General features: G+C 38.4%; 1 protein-coding gene across 1 annotated transcript in view; it reads right to left on the bottom strand.

Annotated features, from left to right (window-relative positions):
• The window catches only part of LOC143257390 (transcription factor LBX2-like), a 60,640-nt gene extending 34,048 nt beyond the window's left edge, over positions 1-26,592 (bottom strand). The window contains exon 1 of the mRNA XM_076515980.1: positions 25,413-26,592. Within this exon, the coding sequence (XP_076372095.1) occupies positions 25,413-25,917 (505 nt within the window). The 5' untranslated portion in view covers positions 25,918-26,592. The remainder of the gene's footprint in view (positions 1-25,412) is intronic.
• Between the last annotated feature and the right edge of the window lie 506 nt (positions 26,593-27,098).

Below are 27,098 nucleotides of genomic sequence, written 5' to 3'. Positions count from 1 at the left end.
AAAGCCGGGAGTGTGATTTATTCTGTACGCGACACGACGAGAATTCACCGATAACCGGACATTAGTGACCAACCACGCGGAAGATGCGCGTGCTGAGGTAATAAGTTGGACTTGATGGGAAAAAAACCCGTTGGTCGCCATCATAAGATGGGAAGTCAATTTAGCTTGGTATGTAAGGCACGAAGAACCGTTTGATGCTTCTGTTCCTTGCTGCGAGGTGATGAAAAACTGGATGAATTTGTTCTAATGGATGTTGTTCACAATTCACACACTGAGGTCGCTACTAATGTGATCTGACTAAGCCTCACGAGCGCGCTATTTAACTGTCTCCTCCAATCATCTCTCTCTCTCTCTCTCTCTCACACACACACACACACACACAAACACAGATACAGCACAGCCTGATGCTGCGAATGGTCTATATCTGGGTCTTAAGTTACGGAAATGTTTAATTACGTTAAATTATAGGACTAACATGGCGTGTGTCTCAAACTCATTTAAAATATCTTCCAATAACAGTTTTCTTCCTATGTAACAACTGTGAGAGTTTTTTTGTTTTTTTATTTTTCATCCATAAGGTTTCCGAAAAGAAGATATAACGTATATAATATGCGCAGAGTATTAGAGCAAAAGAGTAATAAATTTCTCTGTTTATTTGCTTTTGGAACTTTCTCGAAGAGTCACTCAAGGGCTTTCTGCGCTAGCCCTAATTTTGAAGAGCCGACAGAAAAAGTCGACTCAACAAAACCCACCACCACTTCTTGGGCAACTCTGGTCTGACCTTATTGTTTGATTTAACTTCAATATTATATTGAACCCGCCGTCCCGAAGTACCTACCTAGCTTGTTACGGCAACGGGACGTGACAAGTGAACTCTAAGATTCACAGTCTGGGCTTAATCTGGAAATCTAGAAACCCTCAGATTCACAGTCTGGGCCTAACATAGATATCTAGGATCTCAGGTTCACAGTCTGGGTTTAACCTAGATATATACTATATTTCTGAGTAATCAAAACTTTCTTTACCATGGAGTGGTTATACATGTTTTATGGAATTCGTCGGGTCCGATTACCATTTAATGGCCCGGCATAGCCAGGTGGTTAAGACACTGTACTCGTAATCCGAGGGTCGCGAGTTCGAATCATCGTCACACCAAACATGCTCGCCATTTTAGCTGTGGGGGTGTTATAATGTGACGGTCAATCCCACTATTCGTTGGTAAAAGAGTAACCCAAGAGTTGGCGGTGGGTGGTGATGACTAACTCTCTTCTCTCTGGTCTTACACTGCTAAATTAGGGACGGCTAGCGCAGATCGCCCTCGTGTAGCTTTGCGTGAAATTCAAAATAAACTAAACCGTCATCTCTTGACCGCTTTGAAATCTGATCACAGTTTTATACTCGGGAGAGTAAACCCTTTCAGGTGATGTATTTGATCACGCCCAAGGTCTCGCAGATTAATTTAATCCAGCTTCAAATAATATTAAGTGCCGCGGTTATTGAGGATTCATTCTTGTTTTGAGTTCGATTTAATAGAGGAGATGGACACCCTTTAGTGGCACGGCGTTATGTCTGCGGACTTACGACGCTAGAAACAGGGTTTCGGTACCCGTGGTGGGCAGAGCACAGATTGACTTTTGTGTAGCTTTGTGCATAAGTACAACACCTGAGACAGATAAGAGTATATTTAGAATATTATATGAGAACATTTATGAATGGTGTTATTAAAAACCGCATTTTTCTTCGAAAGATACATTCCTTATATCGACCAATGAAATGATGACGGTAAAGCTACATTCCTTATATCGACCAATGAAATGATGACGGTTGGATTTTTTTTTTGAGCACCTAACATTTTTTGTAATTCTACCCATGCTTCATTTAATGTAACAATGAAAACACAACACACCGAAAGTTGGTGTACAACAATAAGTTTCCTAAGTGACAATAATTGCTAGCAGCGGTGAGACATACCACGTGCCTTGGCACAAAGGGACTGATACTTATTACAGCGATGTATTGATGGCCCAGAGGCCAAATTAACGCACCCTAATGATACCTGACTCTTCATAAACTACTCTTCAAAAGAACCGCTGCCCCAACAGGAAGGGGTCCGAACCCACAGCCTCCAGGATCAGGCGTGACCAGCCTCTCAGTGCCCTCGTGTAATTAAAAAAAAGAGAAAAGGCGCGAACTTCTACCAATCGACACTGGAGCAGTCAAGTCCAGCAGTGTTCACTTTTTACGCATGAGTAGTTGGAAGCTCGCAGTATGCTTGTGCAGAGGAAAGAAATTGTGACGTGTGTATATTATATGGTTCCGTCAGGTAGATTTTTAAAAAGAATAAAAAGTGATTGGTTTTTCAAGCTTTTATCAAACGTTAATGTTTCGAGAAACGACGCAAGGGTCAGTAAGAATCATAATAAAAGTAATTTTGTAATATTTATAGCGTCATATACACTATTGACGAACTGAGTCATCTCTTTACAATTATAGATGTTTTATTATTATTCTTAAAAACAAACGTGACTGTAAAACGAAACCAGTCACTCAGTAAATTTTCTCTTCGTTTCTAATTAGTAAGACCAAAATAACTCTGTCAACGAATTATTCTTTTTAGTTTTAGCTTGTGAGATGAAACCGGTCAGTCAGTGAAATTCTCATTTGACTTTCACTTCCTAAGACGAAACCAGTCAGTAAATGGGATATTCTTATGGATTTCAACTTTATAGACTGGTGAAACCAGTCAGTCAATGAAATATTCTTATAGATTTCAACTTGTAAGTCGAAACCAGTCAGTCAACGAGTTATTATTGTTGCTTTCAACTTGTAAGTCGAAACCAGTCAGTCAACGAGTTATTATTGTTGCTTTCAACTTGTAAGACGAAACCAGTCAGTCAATGAAATATTCTTATGTATTTCAACTTGTAAAACGCAACCAGTTGGTCAATGAACTTTCTCTTGGATTTCAGCTCATACATCGAAAACTGGTCAGTCAGTGTTTTCCGTACTAAATTTCGGCGTATATTGTAGGAGAGTAACTTTAACTGACTGACTCCCCACATCGCTACACATTTTGATGATATTTTGTGATGTTTTTAAGAGATCTGTGTTCACAAGCGCACATACAGACACAAATACAAAAAATGTGTAAATAAGTATTAAGATTTGCGCATGCGCAATTATTGTCTTTGATAATTAAGATGAAAGTTTCCAACGTTTTTGGAAGATAATTTCAAACAATGACGATGTTATTCATAAATGGTGCTTAATTTATACAGAAAAGGGGAAACTGACCCCTGTTCGCACAGGGAAGGGGTAATTTTGAATTTTGGTAGACAAAGTTTTAAAATGTTATAGAAGCTATTATTTGCGATGGGGTTAGAGGGAGGAACTAATGCAGTTGAATATTTACAAGCCAACTAAATACTAACTTGTAATGCAACTAGGGAAAATATAAAGTTATGTCTTTAGGTTTAAAAACAAACAACAAGGTTTAGATGTGCGATCCGGTAGAAATTAATTAGTGCAAATACGAAGTGTGTGGGAAATACCGTATGTTTAAATATATGTTGGTTTGTTTTAATACAAAACCACGCGATTTTCTCTATGCTCTGTGACCTCCGCGAGAATCGAAACCTAGGTTTTAGTGTTATAAGCTCTGTAGTTTACCACAGAACAACTGGAAGGCTGCAAGAATTTTTGCTGAGCCCAGAATGGTCAGGTGGTTAGGACGCTTGACTCGTAATGTGAGGGTCGCGGGTTCGAATCCCCGTTCAACCAAACATAGTCGTCCTTTCAGCAGTGGGATCGTTACAATGTTCGATCAATCCCATTATTCATTGGTAAAAGAATATTCCAAGAGTTGGCAGTGGGTGGTGATGACTAGCTGCCTTCCCTCTAGTCTTACACTGCTAAATTAAGGCAGGCTAGCGCAGATAGTTCTCGTGTAGCTTCGCCCAAAATTAAAAAAATAACAACAGAATATATGCTATCGTCCGTTCGAGATGTTTTCATGTGTTGTAAAAGAAGTGATATATCTGGCACACTTTCTCATTTTTGCCAATCGTAACGTTAGCTTCTACAATAGAACTGGCATACAGCTGTTATAAGTTTGAATATTGCTGAAAACACTCACAAAAATCAATAAACAATACACACTCTCGGCCCGGCACCCAGGGCAGCACAGTTTCATAGTCGACGTCGTTCTGTTTCATTCGATTTATTTTCTTTATTTCTCTACGCCTGAGCCTAATCAGTCTATTAAAAGCAGCGCTTCTGTAGCTGATAAGTAAAGGCAATAGATCTTACTAAGTGTACGGGCAGCCATTACTATACGACGGTGTTTTGGTGACTGTATTCAAAGATAAAGACAGCTCATATCACTCACGAACGATTAATTGTTAATCATTAATAGAACCAACGACAGACAACAAACAGAGTGAATACACTAGCTTGCAATGCTTTTGTTATTGTTTTGGTTCGATGCAGGCTGTTAATTTTCAGTGAATGGCAAACGGAAAACAATATTAAGTCGAAGTGAAAAATCAATTACTTTAAAAAGTGTCAAATCTGATTGAGAACAACCTTTCTAGATTATTGTATCCTATTAGTAATCACAATCAATGGAAATACGAACCTGTAGTTAGATCATACAGGGTAATGATTATTATAATAATACGATAGTGGGACACCATGGACAAAAACTCTCTGTATGTACAATTAACTATCGCTTCTCACCATAAAATAATTCAATCTATCATTACTGTGCGGATGTCACATTATAGTTCCGCCCTCTAGAACAACGACAACCAATGAAAAGATTAAATAACGATCCCACTAAATGCGAACAGATAACCTTAATATTAATCTCGCATAAATTACAAGAATCTCAAAAATTTTCTCAGACTAAATGAAAAAAAAAAACGTATTATAACAGAATGATAAAAAACAAAATAACTGCTATTTAAATACGTTTGAGCCGTATAATCAAACTGGATAGTTTTTTTTTAAATTATTTTGGTCAGTTAACAAATTAGAGAAAGTCGTCTCGAAAAGTAACCAGATATCTTGGTTAGGCAACAAATTAGATAAGTTCCCCAGAAAAGTAACCAGATATCTTGGTTAGGCAACAAATTAGATAAGTTCCCCAGAAAAGTAACCAGATATCTTGGTTAGGCAACAAATTAGAAAAGTTTCCCAGAAAAGTAACCAGATATTTTGGTTAGGCAACAAATTAGATAAGTTCCCCAGAAAAGTAACCAGATATCTTGGTTAGGCAACAAATTAGAAAAGTTTCCCAGAAAAGTAACCAGATATCTTGGTTAGGCAACAAATTAGATAAGTTCCCCAGAAAAGTAACCAGATATCTTGGTTAGGCAACAAATTAGATAAGTTCCCCAGAAAAGTAACCAGATATCTTGGTTAGGCAACAAATTAGAGAAGTTCCCCAGAAAAGTAACCAGATATCTTGGTCAGGTAACAATCTAGAGACGTTCCCCAGAAAAGTAACCAGATATCTTGGTTAGGTAACAAATTAGAGAAGTTCCCCAGAAAAATAACCAGATATCTTGGTCTGGTAACAATTTGAGAAGGTCCGTAGAAAAGTAACCAGATATCTTGGTCGGGTACCCAATCAGAGAATGTTTTCGCGAAGAAGATTTGTCATACAATAAACTTCAAAAAACGTGCCATACAATATCAACTAGACAAGCCTCTCCATTCAATAAACTAAAATGCCTTGCCATAAAGTATCACCTAGAGAAGTTTTGCCATGCGTTCAACAACGGAAGCTTTGCCATACAAACAACCACAAACTTTGCTATACAATTAACTACAGAAGCTTTACCACGTGCTCTTCCTAAGAATAAACACCATAACTGATTAAGACATTTATAAATGAAAGGTGTTACGCAACAAGACATACAATAAAAGCTACTGTCATATTGAACAAATACAATTTTGTATTCATTTGGACTGCAATGTCCACTAAAATTATGGTGGAACATAACAGATGTAGTAGAAACGCTCACAGTTGCGTCGTTTCTTTTATTTTAATGACTGAAATAAAATTCTTTCCTTCGTATTTGATCCAGTTATTTTTTTTTTTATAAATCGTCTCTCACTTTTCCACTTATCTCACAAATCCTGTATTGTGAGCAAAAAAGAAACAAAATCCAAGATTCTATCTTTTCTTGAATCAAACACACACATACACTACCAAATCAGGCGGAAAATCCTAGCCCTTATCAGTTAACTAACATAGATAAAACAGAGACCAAACGCTCCTTCATATAATAACAAAAGATGAGATTGCTAAGTTTAACGGTGTGTCCTGGTTTTAATCGAGACTGGCTTAATTAGCGAGTGAACGTCAGATCTTGGTATGTGTGCTGCAAACACAGTCAATGGACAATCGAAAGGAGAGTACGTCATGACAAGGTAATGAGAAAATATTGGTGACTGACTCCACCATTAGAGGATTTACGAACAATCAATAAGGTTTTCTGTTCTATCGTATGTATGCTTGTGTAGATATATATACACATATCAGGAAATTCGCCAGTCGTAACATTAGTCTGAACGTCTTATCGCAGGTCGTTCTTATCATGTTTCTTTAATACAGAGTTGGGTACCGATGTGCCTTTTTCTTTTTGTACGTGTGGATTTCCCATTGATCTCACGTACAAAATTTGAACACTAGTTTTCCAGTCGTTTTTTTTTTTTAATTGTTGTCTTCAGTACACTCTAGTTCGTTCACGTTCCGCTTGGTTGAAAAAAAAAAATTGTTTCTTAGCAGCAAATACGAATGCGGGAATCAACCTCGAGATTAATTAGTAAAGCACTCACCAGATGGCGTTCAATCCCGAACGTGATAATACAAACATACACTAAAACTGTGGCCCAGTGTTGGGATTGAACGTACAATCTTGTATCTCAGAACGGCTGGTATGGGTTTAACACTTTTATTGAAAGCGAGAGAACAACGTTTCGACCTTCCTAGGTCATCTTCAGGTTAACAAACATAACCGTTTGTAATTAAGGTACATGTCTTAGGGACGAGAGGGCCTGGCATGGCCGAGCGCGTAAGGCGTGCGACTCGTAATCCGAGGGTCGCGGGTTCGCGCCCGCATCGCGCTAAACATGCTCGCCCTCCCAGCCGTGGGGGTGTATAATGTGACGGTCAATCCCACTATTCGTTGGTAAAAGAGTAGCCCAAGAGTTGGCGGTGGGTGGTGATGACTAGCTGCCGTCTCTAATTTAGCAGTTTAAGACTAGAGGGAAGGCAGCTAGTCATCACCACCCACAAAAAAGTTTGTTTCAAAAACAAACAAACAAACAAAGGAACGAGAGTATAAACGGGTACGGGATTGTAGGGGTTGTTGAAGGTGGATATTAGGTTATTAATTAGTATAGCTATAAAGGTGTTCCTTTATATTGGTTTAATTTTGGTTTCAGTTGTTGTATAAGTTGGGTTTCTTTGACTTTGAGTTTGTTTATCTCGAGAACCTTGAGATTTGATTTTCAACAGCTGCAAACAGAACTCTTTCACAATGGTTTAGAAGAAGGGAGAAAAACCTGAATACACTTAGATAAACAAGTATTGTTTCTACTTATGGAAGGAAAAAATTAACGATTTTTATAATCTTCACAAGTCGTATGTTTGTTGCATGACTTAAGCCTTTTCATTTTCCGAGTTTCCCATATCCTTTGAGTGAATTAAGCCATTTCCTGAGTCCCACATAATCGTTGAGTTAGTTAAGCTTTTTTCTGAGTCCCACATAACCGTTGAGTGAGTTAAGCCCTTTTCCTAATCCCTCGTATCTGTTGAGTGAATTAGCCATTTCCCGAGACCCCTTTATATCCCTTGAATGAGATAATCCCTTTTTCGAGCCCCACCATATCATTTGAGTGACTTAAGCCCTTTTCTAGTCCCTCATACCTGTTGAGTGAGTTAGCCCTTTCTCGAGTTCCCCATATCTCTTGAGTGGGTTATTCCTACTTGTTAACTTTTATTTATTATTGTCTTCGATATAAATATGTTAAATGATTTTAGGACTCGATGTTTGTCTCCAATAAGCGCTGAGTGAATTATACCTATTTCCCTTTCTTGTTTAATATTATTTTTCGTATGAACTTCTTTAGTCTCCTATATTCGTCGACTGAGCTACACCCATTTTCATGTTTCTATTACTATTTTGAGAGATACATTCTCTTACCTGATTCTATATTAGTTAGTTGTGTTTCACATATTTTTATATTCCATATCAGTTTATTTAGGGAATTACTTTTACTTTCAAGCTTTCCGCGTCAGTTTATTAAGTGATTTATTATTTTCCTGGCCTTGGCATGGCCAAGTGGTCAAGGCACTTGACTCGTAATCTGAGGGTCTCAGGTTTTAATCCCCGTCGCACCAAACATGCTCCCCTTTCAGCCGTGGAGGCGTTATAATGTGACGGTTAATCCCACTATTCGTTGGTAAAAGAGTAGCCCAAGAGTTGGCGGTGGGAGGTGATGACTAGCTGCCTTCTCTCTAGTCTTATACTGCTAAATTAGGAATGGCTAGCGCGGATAGCCCTTGAGTAGCTTTGCGCGAAATTAAAAAACAAACAAACATTATTTTCCTTTATCTCCAGGATCAGTTATTATTAAGTTTACTCCTATGTTTAGGTCACGAACTCGGCGTAATTAAATCCGAAAAGCAAAACACAAAATGGGAGTATTTGGGGCTATTTTCCACAAGGTCAGTTCCTCCAGGACAGCTTTTTAATGATTTTATACCTTTATCTTCTGTTGGCTGATGCACGAGCGTGTGTGAAAACTACATGAATTTCGCACCGATAGTGGCCCAAATGTTTGGTAACTGGAAATGAAACGTCATACGCACAGAAAAAAAATCAGGCGGCGAGCAAGGAAACTGTGGACCACTCTGAGTCGTGACAGGAGACGAACACGGCCTATGGAATAGCTACACTACTACGAGCCTGAGGTTCCATGGTTCACGTTCCGTTACCCCACTCCAAAATCGCACTCCGCATTCTGGGGTTGTGAGTGCGTTATAAAAGTGACGGTCAAATCAAATTATTTTATTAAACAGCCCAAGAGTTGGTGGTGTTGACTTGATGTCTTCACACTTAGGGAAGGCTAGTCCAGATAGTCCTAGGACGGATTTGCACGAAATTCAGACAAGTGTGTTTTCTTATAGCAAAGCCATATCGGGCTATCTGCTGGGTTCACCAAGAGGAATCGAACCCCTGATTTTAACGTTGTAAATCCGTAGATTTACCGCTGTACCAGCGGGGAACGAAATTCAGGAAAAACAAGCATACTAACAAAGATTGTTATTTACCTACATTTAGGTAGGCTAAAAATAAACAACTGGCGTTACTGCTTCGTATTACCGACAATGAAGACGTTATTACTTCCTAATTTCACTTCCAATACCGGAAGTACGAAGTGACATCGGCAGCATGTTATGGCTCGAACCTTAGGCCTTGCGATCTACAATTCGACAGGTAAATTATTAGGTTACTTCAGACAGAACGTTTTTATTCCGAAGTACTGTGAACCACAGTGAAAAAAAACATGAAAAAACTAGAATAGTCTCTCTAGTTACACTCACAACACATTCGTTTTACAGTGACATTTATTTCTAGTTACGGGTCATAAGACTGGGAAACAAAAGCGGTAATTTATCATTGACGAAACAACGATAGAAAAATATATTATAACAGTCATTTTAGTTATACTTGTTAAGCATTTTAGCACTAACAACTACTTTAGATGACTATAGAACCTCTGGTCACCTAACGAGTAAAATTATTACTAACTCAAACGATGGACTGTTTTAACGATTACTTTGTTATTTATAAGTTCAGCCTGCAACAATAAAAAAACGAAAAAATACTATGTTAAACATTTATCATTCTTAGGACCGTAGGTGGCACCTGGTGTGTACATTTCACAGAGAAACGAAGCTTACAGTAGCTGTAATAATATTCCAATAGAACAGGAAAAATAACGCCTTTATTTTGTTTATTATTACTATGATCATTTATCTGTATTTTCATTATTATAAATAATAATATATTTTAGGTGTCCCTGGACCTGGCATGCGCTAATCGTTCCCGTTCCCAAACGACTGTAGAAGTGTCATGTATTCTAAGCCTAACACTGCTTTTTTCTTTAGGAAGCCATATTTTTTCATAAAACAACTTACTGGCTCGCGTGTGTATTGGTGTCTCTCAATACGATTAAACTTGCTTATAGAAAAAAGTGTTATGCGTAGCTGAAAAGATTTGTAAGGTGCCCCATATGTCTTAACGCCATTAAAATCACTATATATCTTCAGTATTTATACCACTATTATACACCAATAATAAAACATTTTCCTGTGATATTGCGCTGACGAGAAACAAGCGTTTTATTTTCAAGGAGACAAGGAAAGTGACCCTCTTTCTTAATGTTTGAAGGGCTGTTAACTAGCGTTACAACGTTGAAGCTTTGATAGAACATAATTTGAGATTTCTACTTGCAAAGCGGTTTTCCACGAACTCAGATTTTATGACATGGGGGAGTGTATCACGTATCCTTCCCATGTTTCTGAAAACGCTTTTCATAATACAGACAAAACATGAGGTACAGGTAATACAAGACTACACGTGGGCGCGTGCATGTACATGACACACACACACTTATATTGATATAGTAATTAGTCTATGTTTCCTGCACTTAATAAGATATTTTTATCTGTTTTTTACGTTAATTTCCGATGAACAGCCATGAGTAGAACACGACTATTAAACATACCAGAAAATTTCCATCTTCGTATTTATGAAACATACTAATTTGATTTTTCCTTTCTCAGCTAGTGTCTGGAATTACGTTAACAAAGCTGTTTACGTGCTTCGTTCAATTTGTAAGTTTGTTAGCATAGTTTTTGGACACTCTGTACATGTAAGAGACTCGGAATTTTCCACCTGTATTTAAATAAAATTAGAGTTTATCGAAGCCTCTGACCTTCAAGTACCTAAGGAACTCCATAACGTTGATGACGTATGTCTTACTCTCCTAAGCAACGTATATTAGAATTCGACCAAGTCAATGACCCACGTCTTATGTTCCCAAGTAACGCACGTGAACTCCATCGTCCACAGCTAATATTTCAGTCTCGGTCACTATACCCATATTTGTCAATTAACAATCAAACGCGAAGTCTTAAAGCGTCCACTTTGACCTTTTGAGCCATAGAATGCTCTATACAACAGTTTGATAGCTATAGCAATAACGTACTGGAGCCTTAATCTAATAAATGAGGCTGCTGAGTTAATAATCAATGTGACTAGAATTTCGTGTGTGTTTTTTTGTTATTGTTAACAACAAAATTACCGGCCCTGTAATCGATTTTAATTTTCGTGTGAAAATTAATTAGGTTGTTGAAGAACTCGACATTTTAAGTGTAGTCAATTTAAGACAAAAATATCTGTAACCCGATCGCTTTCGAAAGATGTTTTTGTCAGAGCCAGATAGTTTGCTTGTGTGATAAAAAAGGCCCACCTTTCAACTGTTTGTTTTTGAATTTCGCGTAAAGCTACACGAGGGCTATCTGTGCTAGCTGTCCCTAATTTAGCAGTGTAAGACAAGAGAGAAGCCAGCTAGTCATCACCACCCGCTGCCAAGTTTTGGGCTACTCTTCTACCAACGAATAGTGGGAGTGACCGTTACATTATAACGTCCCCACGGCTGAAAGGGCGAGCATGTTTGGTGTGACTGGGATTAGAACCCGCGACCCTCGGATTAGTGTCAAGTCAAGTCAAATGCCTTAACCACCTGGCCATGCCAGACCCCACCTTTCGAAAGTGTCCTTGTTATAAGAATATGTATTTTTGTCTCAGATTTAGTGTCATAAGAAACAGAATTACTAACATTAGCTGCCTTTCAGACTTTGCTCTAATTTACTCTTTGTGGACATGGAAAAACCCGAATTAAATGACAGGCTTTCAATTGTATAACACGTTACGGGCACTTAACTATTCACGAAACTTAAACCTTCGCTAATAGAGTCTGCATGAAACAGTTCAGTTTATGTCGTATCGAAAGATGATTAATAATCATGTAAACAGATGTAAAAGTTGTCTTTACTGTTCCACAACATGAAAATTGCCTATTTCAAGTACTAACCTTTTTCTTCTTCTCTTTTGACCCTACACGCATGAAAAAAATAACAAACCCAAATACTTGTTTCGGTGAGATCAAGGTGGTGAATATAGTCAGGCCTCCTAGTGAACCTATGTAAAATCCATTAAAAGTCTGTGTTGTGAAAGTGGTACGTTTTTTTTTTCCGTTTTCTTTTGTAAAGTGACGTATAAAACCTTCATCTTTTCAACTAATCAGGACTACACGCGTATATTTTTATTTTTGTTGTTTTTGTAAAGATAACTTTAAAAGGAGGATTTTGAAAAATAGGTCAAGGTTATTCAGTTTAGTTACAATTAAAATCTGTAATACTGATAAATCGGAAAGTGTTATTTGGAAAACAAAAACATAAGAAACCTCTTCTGGCCCAAGTAATAATACAGTTACATAAGTGAGTCAGTCTGTAAAAAGTCGTTATTTCCTCAAGAAATTAGGCAGAAAACTTATAGAAAAATTATATAATTTTATCAACGAAACTATAAAAACCTGTATGTTATCCTAATTTATCTTTGAAATAGATTAGGTGTAATATAGTAAACCTCAACCTCTTTGTGTGCCTTCGTCGTGTTTGTTTTTGGGTTTTTTTTAACTTCGCGAAAAACTACACGAGGGCTATCTGCGCTATCCGTCCCTAATTTAACTGTGTAGGACTAGAGGGATGGCAGCTAGTAGTCATCACCACCCACCACCAAATCTTGGGCTACTCTTTTACCAACAAATAGTGGGATTGACCGTAACATTATAACGCCCTTACGGATAAAAGGGCGAGCGTGTTTGGTGCGACGGGAATTTGAACCCACGACCGTCAGATTACGAGTCGAACGCCTTAACCCACCTGGCCATGCCGAGCCCTCTTCGTCATCAAAACATAATAATTAAAAGCTTATAGTTTTTTATAAGCCATACTGTACTACCTGCTGAGTCTACAGCGGGGAATCGAACTCCGGATTCTAGCGTTGCAAGTTCATAAACCTTCCGCTGCCCCACATTCACTATCCCGAGCTCACAGAAACAAGTGATTTTTGTTGCTTGTTTCTGTCTTAAGCTGCAGTGCTGAATCAAGATTTGTATTACAAAAAAAGGGAAAAATCTATATATTTATCACGTTCAACAAGTAAAAATAGCATCAGAAACTAGTAGAGAAGACTGATACTTCATTTTCTTTCTCTTGTAACTTTTTTCCACTTCCCTCACTCGTCAAACTTTAGCTAGCACTGCATTATAGGTCTTTGTATGTATCCGGCTGGTTATCTCTCTCATCTACGTCACCCAAGCACTAAAGTTATGATCACCGAGTATCATTGAAAACACAGGATGACAGGTTTTAGTACTGCGAGTTAAGATGGCAGGTAACAAAGAGTTTTTGTTTGAGGAAGGTAAAGTCTACGTAGGCTAACGGCCAAGTGTCATGGCTGACTGCGAGAACGAGATATTTTTATCTTCTGATAACCTGCTGATACGACAAATCGGTTTGGCAAGAACAATTCTTGTTCTCTCTAGTCAACGAAACCTAACCTTATCGGCCTAAACGGCATCATCTTCCGGCTCGTGCAGTTTCTTGACACAATTATCTGCGAACCCTTATATACAGTTCGTGTTTTTGAGGACAAGCAAACAAACAAATAAGAAACAAACGAATTAGGGAATTATTTTCGAACAACTTCCCATAAGAAGCATTCAAACGTTTGTTAACGTTTTTTTTCGTCAACTTGTAATGAGTGAAACTGAACTTCAGCAACGCAAAGGAAATAGAATTAGCTTTACGGATTTGGTTTGAATTTTGCGCAAAGCTACACGAGGGCTATCTGCGCCAGCCGTCCCTAATTTAGCAGCGTAAGACGAGATGGAAGGCAGCTAGTCATCACCACCCACCGCTAACTCTTGGGCTACTCTTTTACCAACAAATAGTGGGATTGACCGTCACATTATAACGTCCCCAAGGCTGAAAGGTCGAACATGTTTGATGCGACTAGGATTCGAACCCGCGATACTCGGATTACGAGTCGAGTGCCTTAAGTGTGTGTTTGTGTAGTTCTCTAACTGAATTAACTTTTCTTTCAGTTTAATTTACTACCACCAGGTGAGTTACCACACTCGTTAAATGGTCCAGAACACTCATAAACATTCTACTATGATTTAGAATTAATGAGAAAATCAAGTTAATATCTTTCTTTCACTGTTTATGCACGGTTCACTTAACCGGTGGGATGCTATATAACACACGGTAATATGGATATTAACCCAAGAATACCTATGTTTCTTTGCTATCTTCGTGGAAATCTGTCTTCAAATTAGCGACATTAAAAAGCCTAAACCTAACAACTGATGTTTAGTCACGTGCTGTATAAATCTGTCAGAAAATAATAACAAACAAATAAACAGAGAAAACTGTCATTCTAAAGATGTACAATGTATATAGACATTTGTTTTTATTTTGCTTTTGTTATATATTTAAACAAGCCATATAACCCCGTGGTTATCATGTCCGGTTGTCATTTTTGGTCAAACAAAAGTAACTGAAGAGTTGGCGATGAGTAGTGCCTCCAGTCCGTCAGTTAAAATTTAGGGACGTTTATGGATTATACGCAGTATCGCCTTTGTGTAGCTGTATTCAAAAATCCTGAGATAAAAATATAACACGTTCTTCAAGAATCCAAGTACAAAAATAACGCTTTCAAAAATCAAATCTGGATTCCCATTTTGATTGGAGTAGGTGCTTGCATAAAAGGATAATATAGAATTATTTTTTATTTTTTAACCACAAAGTTGTACAATGGGCTGTTTTTGCTGTGCTCACTATGAGTATCGACGCCAGACTTTTAGCGAATCCCCGTCACACTAAACATGCTCGCTCTTTCAGCCGCAGGAGCATTATATATAATGTTCAGTCAATCTCACTATTCGTTGATAAAAGAGTAGCTCAAGAGTTGGCGATGGGTGTTAACGATTAGCTGTTTTCCATTAGTCTTACACCGCGCCACCCGCCCATACAACGATAAGTCTACGGATTTACAACGCTAAAATCAGCGGTTCGATTCCCCTCGGCGGGCTCAGCAAATAACCCGATATGGCTTTGCTATAAGAAAAACACCAACACACAGTCTTACACCGCTAAATTAGGGACGGCTAGTGCAGATAGCCCTCGTGTAGCTTTGCGCGAAATTCAAAAGAAATCAATCAAACTTTCTTTTTCAACCACCCCAGTGTACGAATCTTAAAGTAGGAAGTCAACGTTTGATTAGTATTGAAGTTTTTGATAAGCGCCGAACCGCGATAAACGTTAAATATCTGAAACTTCCGGCTGCGGGAGCGTTGTAAGTGTGACAATTAACTCCATTTATTCAGTTAAAGGTAGCCGTCTTGGCAGTGGGTGCTGCTGATTTGTTGGTATTTTTCTGATGAGTGTTTTTAGTGAACCATGGTATTTCTGATTTGGCCGTTTAGCCAACTGTCATGGTAAGGCGCAGTTTAGGTTGAACATACCAAAATATAGGTTTACTGGATGCCTTTTCAGTACCTCCATTATCTGGTATTATCTGCTACACAGGTATTAATTACGAAAAGGAATCGAATACTGTATGTATTCGGTTTCTTACGCTCTGGGTAAGCACGGCTTTTAAAATGCTTTCTGCGTAAATAATACCTTTATAAATACCGCAAAAGGAAAGTTTAAGAACAAGTACAGTCGTAACGGATGGAACTCTTTACTACTAGCCATGATGAAGCCAAAGTGGTGAAGCGATGGCTGAAGTAAAAGTTATTGTTACTTTGTCCCAAAAAGTAGATGTCGTTTCTCACCTAACTTCATTGCCAAAATTTTTATAAATCATTCCTCAGTTCATTCTGAAGAGTTTTATTGATTGATTGATTTTGAATTTCGCGCAAAGCTACACAAAAAATATCTGCGTTAGCCGTTCCTAATTTAACAGTGTAAGACTAGAAGGAAAGCAGCTAGTCATCACCATCCACCGCCAACTCTTGGGCTACTCTTTTACCAACAAATAGTGGTATTGACCGTAACATTATAACGCACCCACTTCTGAAAGGGCGAGCATATTTAGTATGACGGAGACTCAAACCCGCGACTCTCAGATTACGAGTCAAGCATTCTAACCACGACAACAAAATGTTCTATCAACTTATGACTGTTTCGCGCAAAGCCATACGAGGATTATGTTATACATGCTCCTAATTTTGAACTGATAAACTAGATGGAAGGCAGTTTAGTCAACAGCATCTATCGCCAGCTACTATAAAATGATAGTGTGGTTTGACTGTAGCTCTTATAACGCACCCACAGCCAATGAGTGCAGAGTGATTTTTTGTTGTTGATACGAGAAAAGGATCCATAATCTAGCAAGCTAACACATTTTCCCCTATACGACAGACTTCGTATTTAACCCTTGATTTGTGTGTGTGTGTGAGTAGGTCGGTCAATGCCTACAGATCCCAAAACATTTTGTCATAGAAGTCAAGCACATAAAAACGTCGAAATAGTATTTTGAAAGTAATAAGTTTTAGTAATTAAGAAACCAAAATATAAACATCACCTCAGTAACTAAAAGTCAGTGATTTTGAAAATTTCGTTGTTTGTGAGTCGTGCTCTACATTTGAGAACAAAAAATAGCCTTGGATTACATATATATAGACGTACCTCCTTGTCATTTTGTAGGGAATATATTTTATATTAAATATATTGAAGAAACATTTTTATTTAACAGATTGTTTCAAGTTACAGTGAAATAATTTGAAAATCCTGTTGATACGTTTAAAATAGACTCTTCTATATCACAAATACGCAAAAAACATGGGACATTTTAATCTTCGTAAAAAACAGGATTTTTCGTCAAGGGGTTTTCGTCGACCAAGTCACGAAATCTTTTGAACAAGTTGGTTTTGTATGGTTGTCCATCGGTAAGAGGGGAGAGGTTCGTAACCTTTGAACTCTCTCCAAAGGTTACGGGTTAAGCAGAATGAAGGAAACGCTGACCCTAAATATAGACAGGCTTAATAAGTTTACGGAAAGTTTTTAATTCTGAATATGCGGGAGAGGCTTAGTTAGGTAAGAGTGTTTCTGAAGCGGCATCCGTTATTACTCGGCCCATTTGTAAACACTTCCTTGTTTATAGACCCATAAACACCTACATCGTGCTTGATTGAAGGTGGTAGGTAAAAGAGAGGAGTAGTAATAGCCTCCGGGGGTGATGTGTAATCTGTTGTTTGTTTTTGTTTTATTTTATTCATTGAAAGTTAACACAAATTTCAACAATGCTAACATTTTGGGGTTCAGTTTCCTGCGGTAGACATGTTTTTTGTGCTAAAAAACAACAACACACACACAAACACAATTTACCCCTTCCCTCAGTGGCTCAGGAATAAGTTTTCAGGTTTACAACTCTAAAGGTCGGGTTTTGATACCCGTGGTCGTCAGAACACATAAACATCGTGTGGTTCTGTGTCTAATAGGAACCAGATAAATCCAGTGCGGTGTGTAAACCAAAGCTGTGATCTGCGATGCGAATTACATAGTTTTATATATTCTTAATCACGAAAGTTACGCAGTGGGGTATCTGTGCAATGTCCGTTTCGAGTATCAAAACTCAATATTACCGTTAAGCCTCTAGCCCTTGCTTCCAGTGTAACACATTATACAGGGTTAGGAAACTGAAGGGTTTTAACTGGTACCCAGAACTATCAACAACCAAACCAGTACAATGTTAAGACGTTAGTTCCATTGGAATTTTCAAGTGATATTCAGATACCAGGAGAGAATTCTGGACCTTCAAGGAAAAAGAATTCAAAAGAAAAGATATCGGAGCCATCCAAGAATCCACCGGTGGGACAGCGGTAAGCTTACAGACTTCCTGCCTAGCATGGCCAGGTGGTTAAGGCACTCGACTCGTAATCTGAGGGTCGCGGGTTCGAATCTCCATCACACCAAACATGCTCGCCCTTTCAGTCGGGGAGGGCATTATAATGTGACGGTCTATCCCACTATTCATTGGTAAAATAGTAGCCCAAAATTTGACTTTGGGTGGTGATGACTAGCTACCTTTCATCTAGTCTTACACTGCTAAATAAGGGACGGCTAGCACAGATAGCCCTCGAGGAGCTTTACATGAAATTCAAAGCATACAAACGGACTTCCAACACTAAGATCCGAGGTTCCATTCCCCAAAGTGTACACAATAGATAGCCCACTGTGGCTTTGCTCTAAAACACATAATAGTCACCTAAAGAGAAGAAGCTGAAACTGAGCCTGTTCTCTGTCTTCTTGTTAAAATCAAAAGATTCGAAGGTGAGATGTTGTTTTAAGCCTGAAACTAGTTTAATTCATTTACGTTATCAGTTGTGAGTTTAAGGGTTTTAATAAATGTAGATTTCACAGTAAACAAGGTCCGTGGGTACCCATCCTGAGTACTACCATTCGAGATTTGAATAAAATAAGTGTGGGATGAAGTGATATTAATTTTTACGTGGTAGGAGTTTCCAATTTGTTTAACCTCCAACGAAACTTTCCGATATGCGTACGTATTGAAGATGAAAAGTAAAGTACGTTCTGTTTGTATGTTTGTTTTTGAATTTCGCGCAAAGCTACACGAGGGCTATCTGCGCTATCCGTCCTTAATTTAGCAGTGTAAGACTAGAGGGAAGGCAGCTAGTCATCACCACCCACCGCCAACTCTTGGACTATTCTTTTACCACCGAATAGTGGGATTGACCGCCACTTTATAACGCCCCCACGGCTGAAAGGGCAAGCATGTTTGATGCGACGGGGATTCGAACCTGCGACCCTCAGATTACGAGTCGAACTCCTTAACCCACCTGGCCAGTATGTTCTATAACATTTCGTTGTGTATGTATGTGTGTGTCATTGATTTGTTTGTCTGGAATTAAGCACAAAACTACACAACGGGATATCTGTGCTCTGCCCACCACGGGTATCGAAACCCGGGTTTTAGCGTTGTAAGTCTGCAAACATGCCGCTGTGCCACTAAGAGGCATGTGCCATTGAAGAAAGTGAGTTTCTACAGAGCGTACCAATAAAAAACTAAAAAATTCACATTATGTGTCCATAACTAAAGTGAAATTCATCAGTGCGTATACAGCGAAATTTTGTGGCGTGTTTGTGCGATTAAATTGTTAAAGTATGCTTGAATCTTAAACGTAAGTAGTGATATGAAGAAAGGACTTGCGTATAAATAATAAAAATATATTCGATTATCTGTAAACTTTATTATTAGACGACAAAAAAGAGCTCATTGGTTAACTAAATACTAAGTAAACGCCCTGTAAAACGTGGAAGAAATTATATTAATCTGATTGGCTCGTATACTAAAGATTTATGTTTTATTTTATTTTATTTATTTCTTAATAAATGAGGTTTTTGTTAATTCCGCTGATCTGTCGAATGTGAAAGTTATTAGCATCTCCCCGCCTTCATGAATCATTTACCCAACCCGGAAAAGAGGATTTAAGGTGGTGTATATATATATATAAATTTAAATATAAATATGCAGGTCAATTGGCTCTGAAAATCATTAGCCCCTCCCCCGGAATAGTTAGCTTAATATTATATTTGAAGTTTATTGCCCTTCGCTCCACTCCGAAAGGAGCGTTTTTGGTGATTTTCATTTATATACTTTGTACTATGATTATTACTTTGTGTGTGTGTTTCCAAATCTATTCTCGCCATTGGACATACAACTGTTTTATGGATTATTTGTAAAATATATATATATTGTTTGTTTGTAGTTACGCATAAAGCTACAGAATGAGCTATCTGTGCTCTGTCGACATACCATGGATATCGAAACTCTGTTTTAGCGTTGTAAGCCCGTAGACTTATCGTTGTCCGCCGGTAAACACACACACTCATATATATATATATTTTATGGGGAGAGACAGTCGACTGTCAGCTTTGAAAATCCTATGCTACGAAATCATTTAACTTAATCAAAAAATCCAAAAATTACCCAAATCCTCGACTGTTATCGTATTACCACGATACCAAAGACACCTTGGTTGTTTTCTTTATAAAATGTTTGTGAAATTTGTAAGACAAAAACAAACACATAACACTATATAAGATTTTTTTACTTTTTCTTGTTCCTGAGCAGAAAGTGTTATTTCCTAATTGCTTATGGCTAAAGTAAATGGAAAAGATCTATTTTCCTCTTCAAACTTTGCTTTTGTGACCTGGGTATTCAAATTTACCCATTTTTCCAGAACATTCCAGATAGATTCAGTGCTGAGTAGCTGATAGAGAATTTTCTCGAACTTACAAGAATTTCCTAGAATGTTGTAAAACTTACGAGAATTTTCAAGAACTTTCCATAGTAATACATATATATATACCACTTCAGTTTAGTTCTAGCTGCCTAAGTGAACACATAAACCTATCTGATTTTATCAGAGATAGCATCAAACACATTCTACTATGTATGTGGCCAATGTATCAAGACAAGAACGAAAAAGTACTCTGTGACAGCATCTACTAAAATGTGTGAAGCCTACAAGACACATTTCGGCATGCCTGTCAGGGATCAAGACAAACCCTGGGTACCTCGTTTTACCTGCGAGCACTGCAAAAAAACTCTAGAAGGTAGGACGGACAATTTTTGCTTGCTTGAATAGTAAGACTTTATATTATACACATTTTAGACCTTTTAAAATGTAAATATCTTTCGGTGCATCTCAAAGAGGAATACAATAGCATCAAGATTTTGCTAGAAGCCTTGAAGTATGATGAGTATGGTGGCATTCCTGATAGGTCTCCAAGGAGTCTTTACCACGTTTCCCTGTTATCTTTGCCTTTGGGACAGCAAAGACACCGCAGCGCACTACAATAGGAAGCATTGGCCACAACGGACCGACTTCTCTGTGAGGAAGCACAATATCAAGTGTGAGCCACTAGTTGACCTCTAGAAGATTGTTGTTCCCACCATTGCACGTAAAATTGGGTCTTATGAAACAATTTGTCACAGCTCTTGATAAAGAGTCTTCAGCCTTCAAGTACCTTCGAGACTTTTTCCCTGAAGCTGTCTGAGGCAAAGGTCAAAGCTGGTGTCTTCGTTGGACCACAAATAAAGAAGATCATGGAGTGCACAGAATTCCCCAAGAAGCTCAGTAGGAAGGAAAAAAAAAGCTTGGGGAAGCTTCGTCGCAGTGGTTCGGGGCTTCTTGGGCAATCACAAGGTCGAAAATTATGTGGAACTGGTTGAGGCTCTGGTGAAGAACTACGGCAAAATGGGCTGCAGGATGTCCCTCAAAGTCCATATCCTTTACGCTCATCTTGATAAATTCAAGGAGAACATGGGAGCGTACTCAGAGGAGCAAGGAGAGAGCTTCCACCAAGATATACTAGACTTTGAACGCCACTACCAAAGAGCGTATAACGAAAACTTGATGGGAGAATACATCTGGGGGCTGATACGTGGAAGTGATTTACATTACAGTCGCAAATCTCGAAAAACTACTCACTTCTAAACATTTTTGTATAACTTTAGTATAAATACATGTAAACCTTGATTCATATGTTGTTTTATTCAGACCTTATGTAAATGAAAATGTGCAAATTTGCCCCTTTTTTACATAGAAAATAAGTTAATTCCTAAATTTCATTATCCAGGTCACAAAAGCAAAGTTTGAAGGGAATAATGGTCATTTTCTGTACTTTTACACCACAAGCAATTAAAAAATAACACATACTATCCAGGAACAACATTTGTCACATGATGTAATTATTCATTTTTAATCAATTGTTATAAGACGATGGATCAGAACGAACTAGCACTAGGGATGCTTTGATTTAACTCCAATAACTGTGGACATATAACGCACTTAATCATATGTTTGTTTGTGAAAGGGCTAAGAAATAGAACCTCGCATTTAATGGGTAAGTTTGGCATTATATTGATAACAGCTCCATGCCAGTTAAAACGGACGTCGAATATTTCAAGATAACACAGTAACTGGGCATTTTATACAAAATAAGTTACACATTTACAAACGAATAAAGGCCCCGGCATGGCCAGATGGTCAAGGCATTCGAAATGCTCGCTCTTTCAGCCGTAGGGCTGAAATTTGTTGTCGGTCAATTCCACTATTCGTTGGTAAAAGAGTAACCCAAGAGCTGGCGATGGGTGGTGATGACTAGCTGCCTTCCTTCTAGTCTTACACTGCTAAATTAAGGATGGCTAGCGCAGACAGCCCTCGTGTAGCTTTGCGCGAAATTAAAAAAACAAAACAAATGACGACACCTATTGTACATTTCAAACTTTAAATCCCCACCTCCGTCCAATGTTCTGTGATAAGTCTGTGGGCTTATAATGCTAAAAACAGGGTTTAGATACCTGTGGTGGACACAGCACAGACAAAACACTACGTAGCTCTGTATTTAACAACAAAGAAACGCTACTTTTAAACCAAGAAATGTAAACACTGATGGGAAACAAAACAAAAGCATTCCTCTATCTCTTTACAGCTGGTACAGGTCTCGGATGTGTTGTCGTTGCTGTGATTTTATATAACTATATTGTAAAGCGTTTTCACTTAATATGCTGTTAATGAATTACATGTATCGCTCCGTCTAGACCTAAATATTTTTAAACTTGCACTTTAACGTGGGCTAAAATACTCGTGAGTTAAGCCTAATGTTCTTATCCAAGCTGTTATATGCTGCTCTGTTCTTGTATATAAGAAGGAACCAGGCCTTAATCAACCAGTCGCACATGAGGAAGACGTACGTAAAACAGCAGGGAACAACTTGTGGAATATCCGTTGGTGAGAGAAGTATCGATGACAGTATATGACCCTGCTATGAACATTCATTAGTTGGCGCTAGTTGTCCCTAATTTTGGAATGACAGACTGGAAGGAAGTCAGCAAGTGAGGATCACTGTCCGTCAGCTGTAGAACCTTAGATTCACAATCCGGCATGATATGTTCTTTATACAATAAACAATTACATGTATCTAAAAATATATATACACCATACTACACATTGACATGTTGAAGTATTTTTATGACGTTTTTTATCCAGTTAAATAAGATAATAACCATGAAATTAAAATTTTGTCTTGAAAATCACAGAACCTGTATAAAGTAAAAAACAACACAGTTATAGTGGGCAAAGAATAATTTACAAGAATGGTATTTCACAACACATCAACATTCGTAGATAAAGAATATTTCGAGTTGGAAACCATACGTCTTTTGTGTTGTTAGAAAACGTACAAAACTTCTGTGTTTATACCACCACTAACGTCGATATTTTGTGTAAGGGAATGATCGTGAGGGTGTATGCAAAAATGCCTCTCGTAAATTGATGTTTTCGGTACACGTTTCCCGCTGTACGGAAATACTTTCTGTGACGTACAGTTCGTTAGAAAATGTAATTGAAACATTCTAGAGAGAGAAATAGGATAAAATAGACCACGGGACGAAATAACAGAGATGAAGACTAGAACGAGTGTGTGCGCGTGTTTTCTTATAGCAAAGCGACGTCGGGCTATCTGCCGTGTCCATCGAGGGAAATCGAACCCCTAATTTTAGCGTTGTAAATCCGTAAACTTACCGTTCTACCAGCGGGGAAGATACTAGAAAAATGTTTAAAGTTTTGGTAAAATGCTCTTTATGAATGAGCGGTTTATTTCCTTGTAGCAGCAATAAGATCTGAAACGTCTCCCAGCAAAAAATATTAAACTCATCTCTTGGACGAAAAATATCTAAATCTTTAGAAAAACTCGAAGGGTTGAGGTCTGTCTGACATTCCAAGTGTAAATACAATCATTGCAGGTGTACAATAAAATGTACAGATGTACGCCGCTTCGAAAGCACAGCTAAAAGCTATAAACAAACCATTTTTGATGCTAATCAGAGTAAGTCATCGATGCAAATTCAAAGGTTTGGCAGTTTATTTTCCAGATTTTAAGCCATATGTAATTTTTACAACTGTATTTATGTTACTGCAGTCTGTGGCCCGTTCAAAACATGAAACTGTCAGAAAATAAACATGTTAGAATAGCCATAACAATAGACTCACCAGTGGGGTATTTAGATAGGGGCTGGAGGGAGGCTCAGCCCCAGGGCCTATGGTCTTAATAGGGGCCCATTTAAAATTTTATTATATGTAAAATTACATGGGATAGAGGGCCTACAAAAATTATTAGTCCCTGGACCCACATAATTTTAAATCCACCACTAAGGCTCACCGTTCAGTCTCTGATCCGTTTAAACCAGAAAAACTGTAAAAATGTAAGCAGGTCAGATGAGCCATGATAATAGACTCACTGTAAATGTTTAGTCTGAGACCCTTTTAAATATGAAAACTGTAAAAATGTAAACAGGTCAGACGAGCCATAATAATAGATTCACTGTAAATGTTTGTTTCGGAATTTTTAAACAAAGCTACATAACGGGATATGTTGAGCCATAACCGTCCCTAATTCTAAAATGGTAATTTATAAATCAACTCTCGGACGACTCTTGTTTGACCGACAATCAGGATTTGGTCATCACTCAAAAGTACTTCGACTGATACATGACGAACTATCTTCTTGATAGAGAATGAAATACACACAGCTTGCTGAAAACAGCGTGTGGTAGAAGAACTAATCTACACAATCAATAATTACTTTTAATTAATCAGTTAAGAGCACGGTTTAAAACACACAACATAGTGGTCGTCACCTCCGTCCTGAGAGGCAAAAACGTCATTAAAGAGTGAAGCGCTCTTATATTCAGTCAATCAGGTTCTGCGACGACCTTACAAATACATATAGAAATATTTCTAAGTGTATTATACTGACATAGTTAAAAACCAAAACAAAACATAGCTACTTATCAACATAAGACTGAATAATCTACCTTTCGAAAACACTCGGGTTAAAGAATTTTCCGTGTTTGTTTTTAATTGAATGTTTTGAGTCTACATGTTTTCCTAACATCATAGCTCTCTATCTATTTATGTATCTATTTTCCTTATCCGCCCTACTTTCTTATATATCTTTTTAGGCTGTCCACTTATATGTCTGTTTATGTTATATTATATTTCTTGTTGCTTATATGTTTATGATTTAGCGAATTCTAACAGATATGCCGCTTTTTTTACACAAACAAATTGAATTTTATAGTTATTCTGTCCAGGTCGTATGTCGAAAATAGAAAAAAATCCCAGTGTTGCAAAGTGAAGAATTATTTTAAGTTCGAATAACTTACCCAGGGACTTTTCACTGTTATTTAATCCGTCGAAGGCCTTACTAGTCATTTCAAAGAGCGCATCTAATGGAGACGAAGCAAGATTTCCGACACCGGGACTTTCGGGCGAGTCGCTCTCGGATCGAGAATCGTCGTCAGCCGAGCGGGGCCGCCGCCTCTTGGCTGGTGGACTTTCCAGATCCCATGGTCGGACGATTCCCCGCTCAATCAGGTTGGTCCGTGCACTGGGTTTATGATTCAAAATGTCTTTGATGAAGAAAGAGCTCAAGGGTTTCGTTGGGTTCGGAGCAGGTCTAAGTTGGATAGTGCACAACCTTTTCAGGGGTTTGTAATATTCGTCGTCGGACGCTTCGTCCGTACCTTCAGCGGAGACGCTGCTACACAGGTCGCGACCGCTTGTCTCTTCCTTCGCCGAAGAATGATTTGATGGCGGCGGTGGAGGCGGGCTGGTGGCAGCAGCCAAGTCCTCGACCTGTAGCACCAGATCGTCTGCGGAGTTAGACATGGTATCACAAGAAGCAGATCAAACAAAAACTGTCCAGCCCTGCAACACGATCGTCTCACACACCCTTCATCCAGCAAATTAAAAACACGTACTTTCAGAGTGTCTTCAAACGATATAGAAAGTGCTTTTACGTCAAGAGGAATTTTCTACGAAAAAAAAAAAGAAAAAAATGGATCCACATGAAACAGGTGAGTTGGTTATAACATCTAACGCACGTAAACCTAAAGTTGCTACTCGCGGTCAATGGCGGACATGCAGTGTTTGCAGTCGAGGCCTACAACCGTATGCTGAGGCGCCCTAATAAATTATGACTTATATCGAAGGAAACTGCGGGACTCGCGGGCCGCCGCTCTAATCAGCCAGCCCGGGTGAAAACGTCTAATTGGGGCAGTCACTTACTCTCGTCACACAGTCAAGCAGGACGTCGAGAAAGCCGACAGAGATAGCAACTGTCAATATCGGCGGTCTCGACCAATCCAACCAGGTCTAAAATTGACGAAGGAGGGATGCAATGAACATCATCTGATTGGAGCAGCACGAGACAGTGAAGCACCTGTTAACTGCACTGTCCACACGTTATTCAGTCGTGATTGAAAGCCTGGGATAACAATAACATTAGAAAGTTAAGCGAGATGAAATCTTTCGCTTCGAGGTGGTTTCGTCACACGTGAGAACCAATCAGTGCAGGCCCAACGACAACTGGAGATTGAGACCTCTAAAGGATGTGATTTATAAACGAAGCCAAGATAGACGACCAGCGTGCGACACTTACAGTAACAAAGACAACATTAGAATGTATGTTAAAACTTAGAGAAATAAAAATACCCAGTAACAATGCAAAAACATCGACATCAATCAACCTTTCTTATAATACAACTAGACTAGAATGAATAAGGCTTAGCGTAATTTAACTGTTCAAAATTGTTGGTAACAAACCTGTCCTGATTAACGTTTACCATTATTAAGTTGTTGAGGATTGTCAGTAACAAACCTGTCTCATGTAGTGTTTACCATTATCAAACTGCTGAAGACTGTTGCTAACAAAACTGTCTCATATTGTGTTTACCGTTATTTAACTGTTGAAGATGGTTTGTACAAAACCTACCAGGTGTAGTGCTTACCGTCATGAAATCGTTGAAGATTGTTCCTAACAACCCTGTCTCTTATACTGTTCACCGTTT

Source organism: Tachypleus tridentatus, chromosome 7, assembly GCF_004210375.1.
Source record: "Tachypleus tridentatus isolate NWPU-2018 chromosome 7, ASM421037v1, whole genome shotgun sequence".
Lineage (NCBI taxonomy): Eukaryota > Metazoa > Arthropoda > Merostomata > Xiphosura > Limulidae > Tachypleus > Tachypleus tridentatus.
The sequence above is the reverse complement of the archived record's forward strand: the minus strand, read 5'-3'. Positions and strand labels throughout refer to the sequence as shown.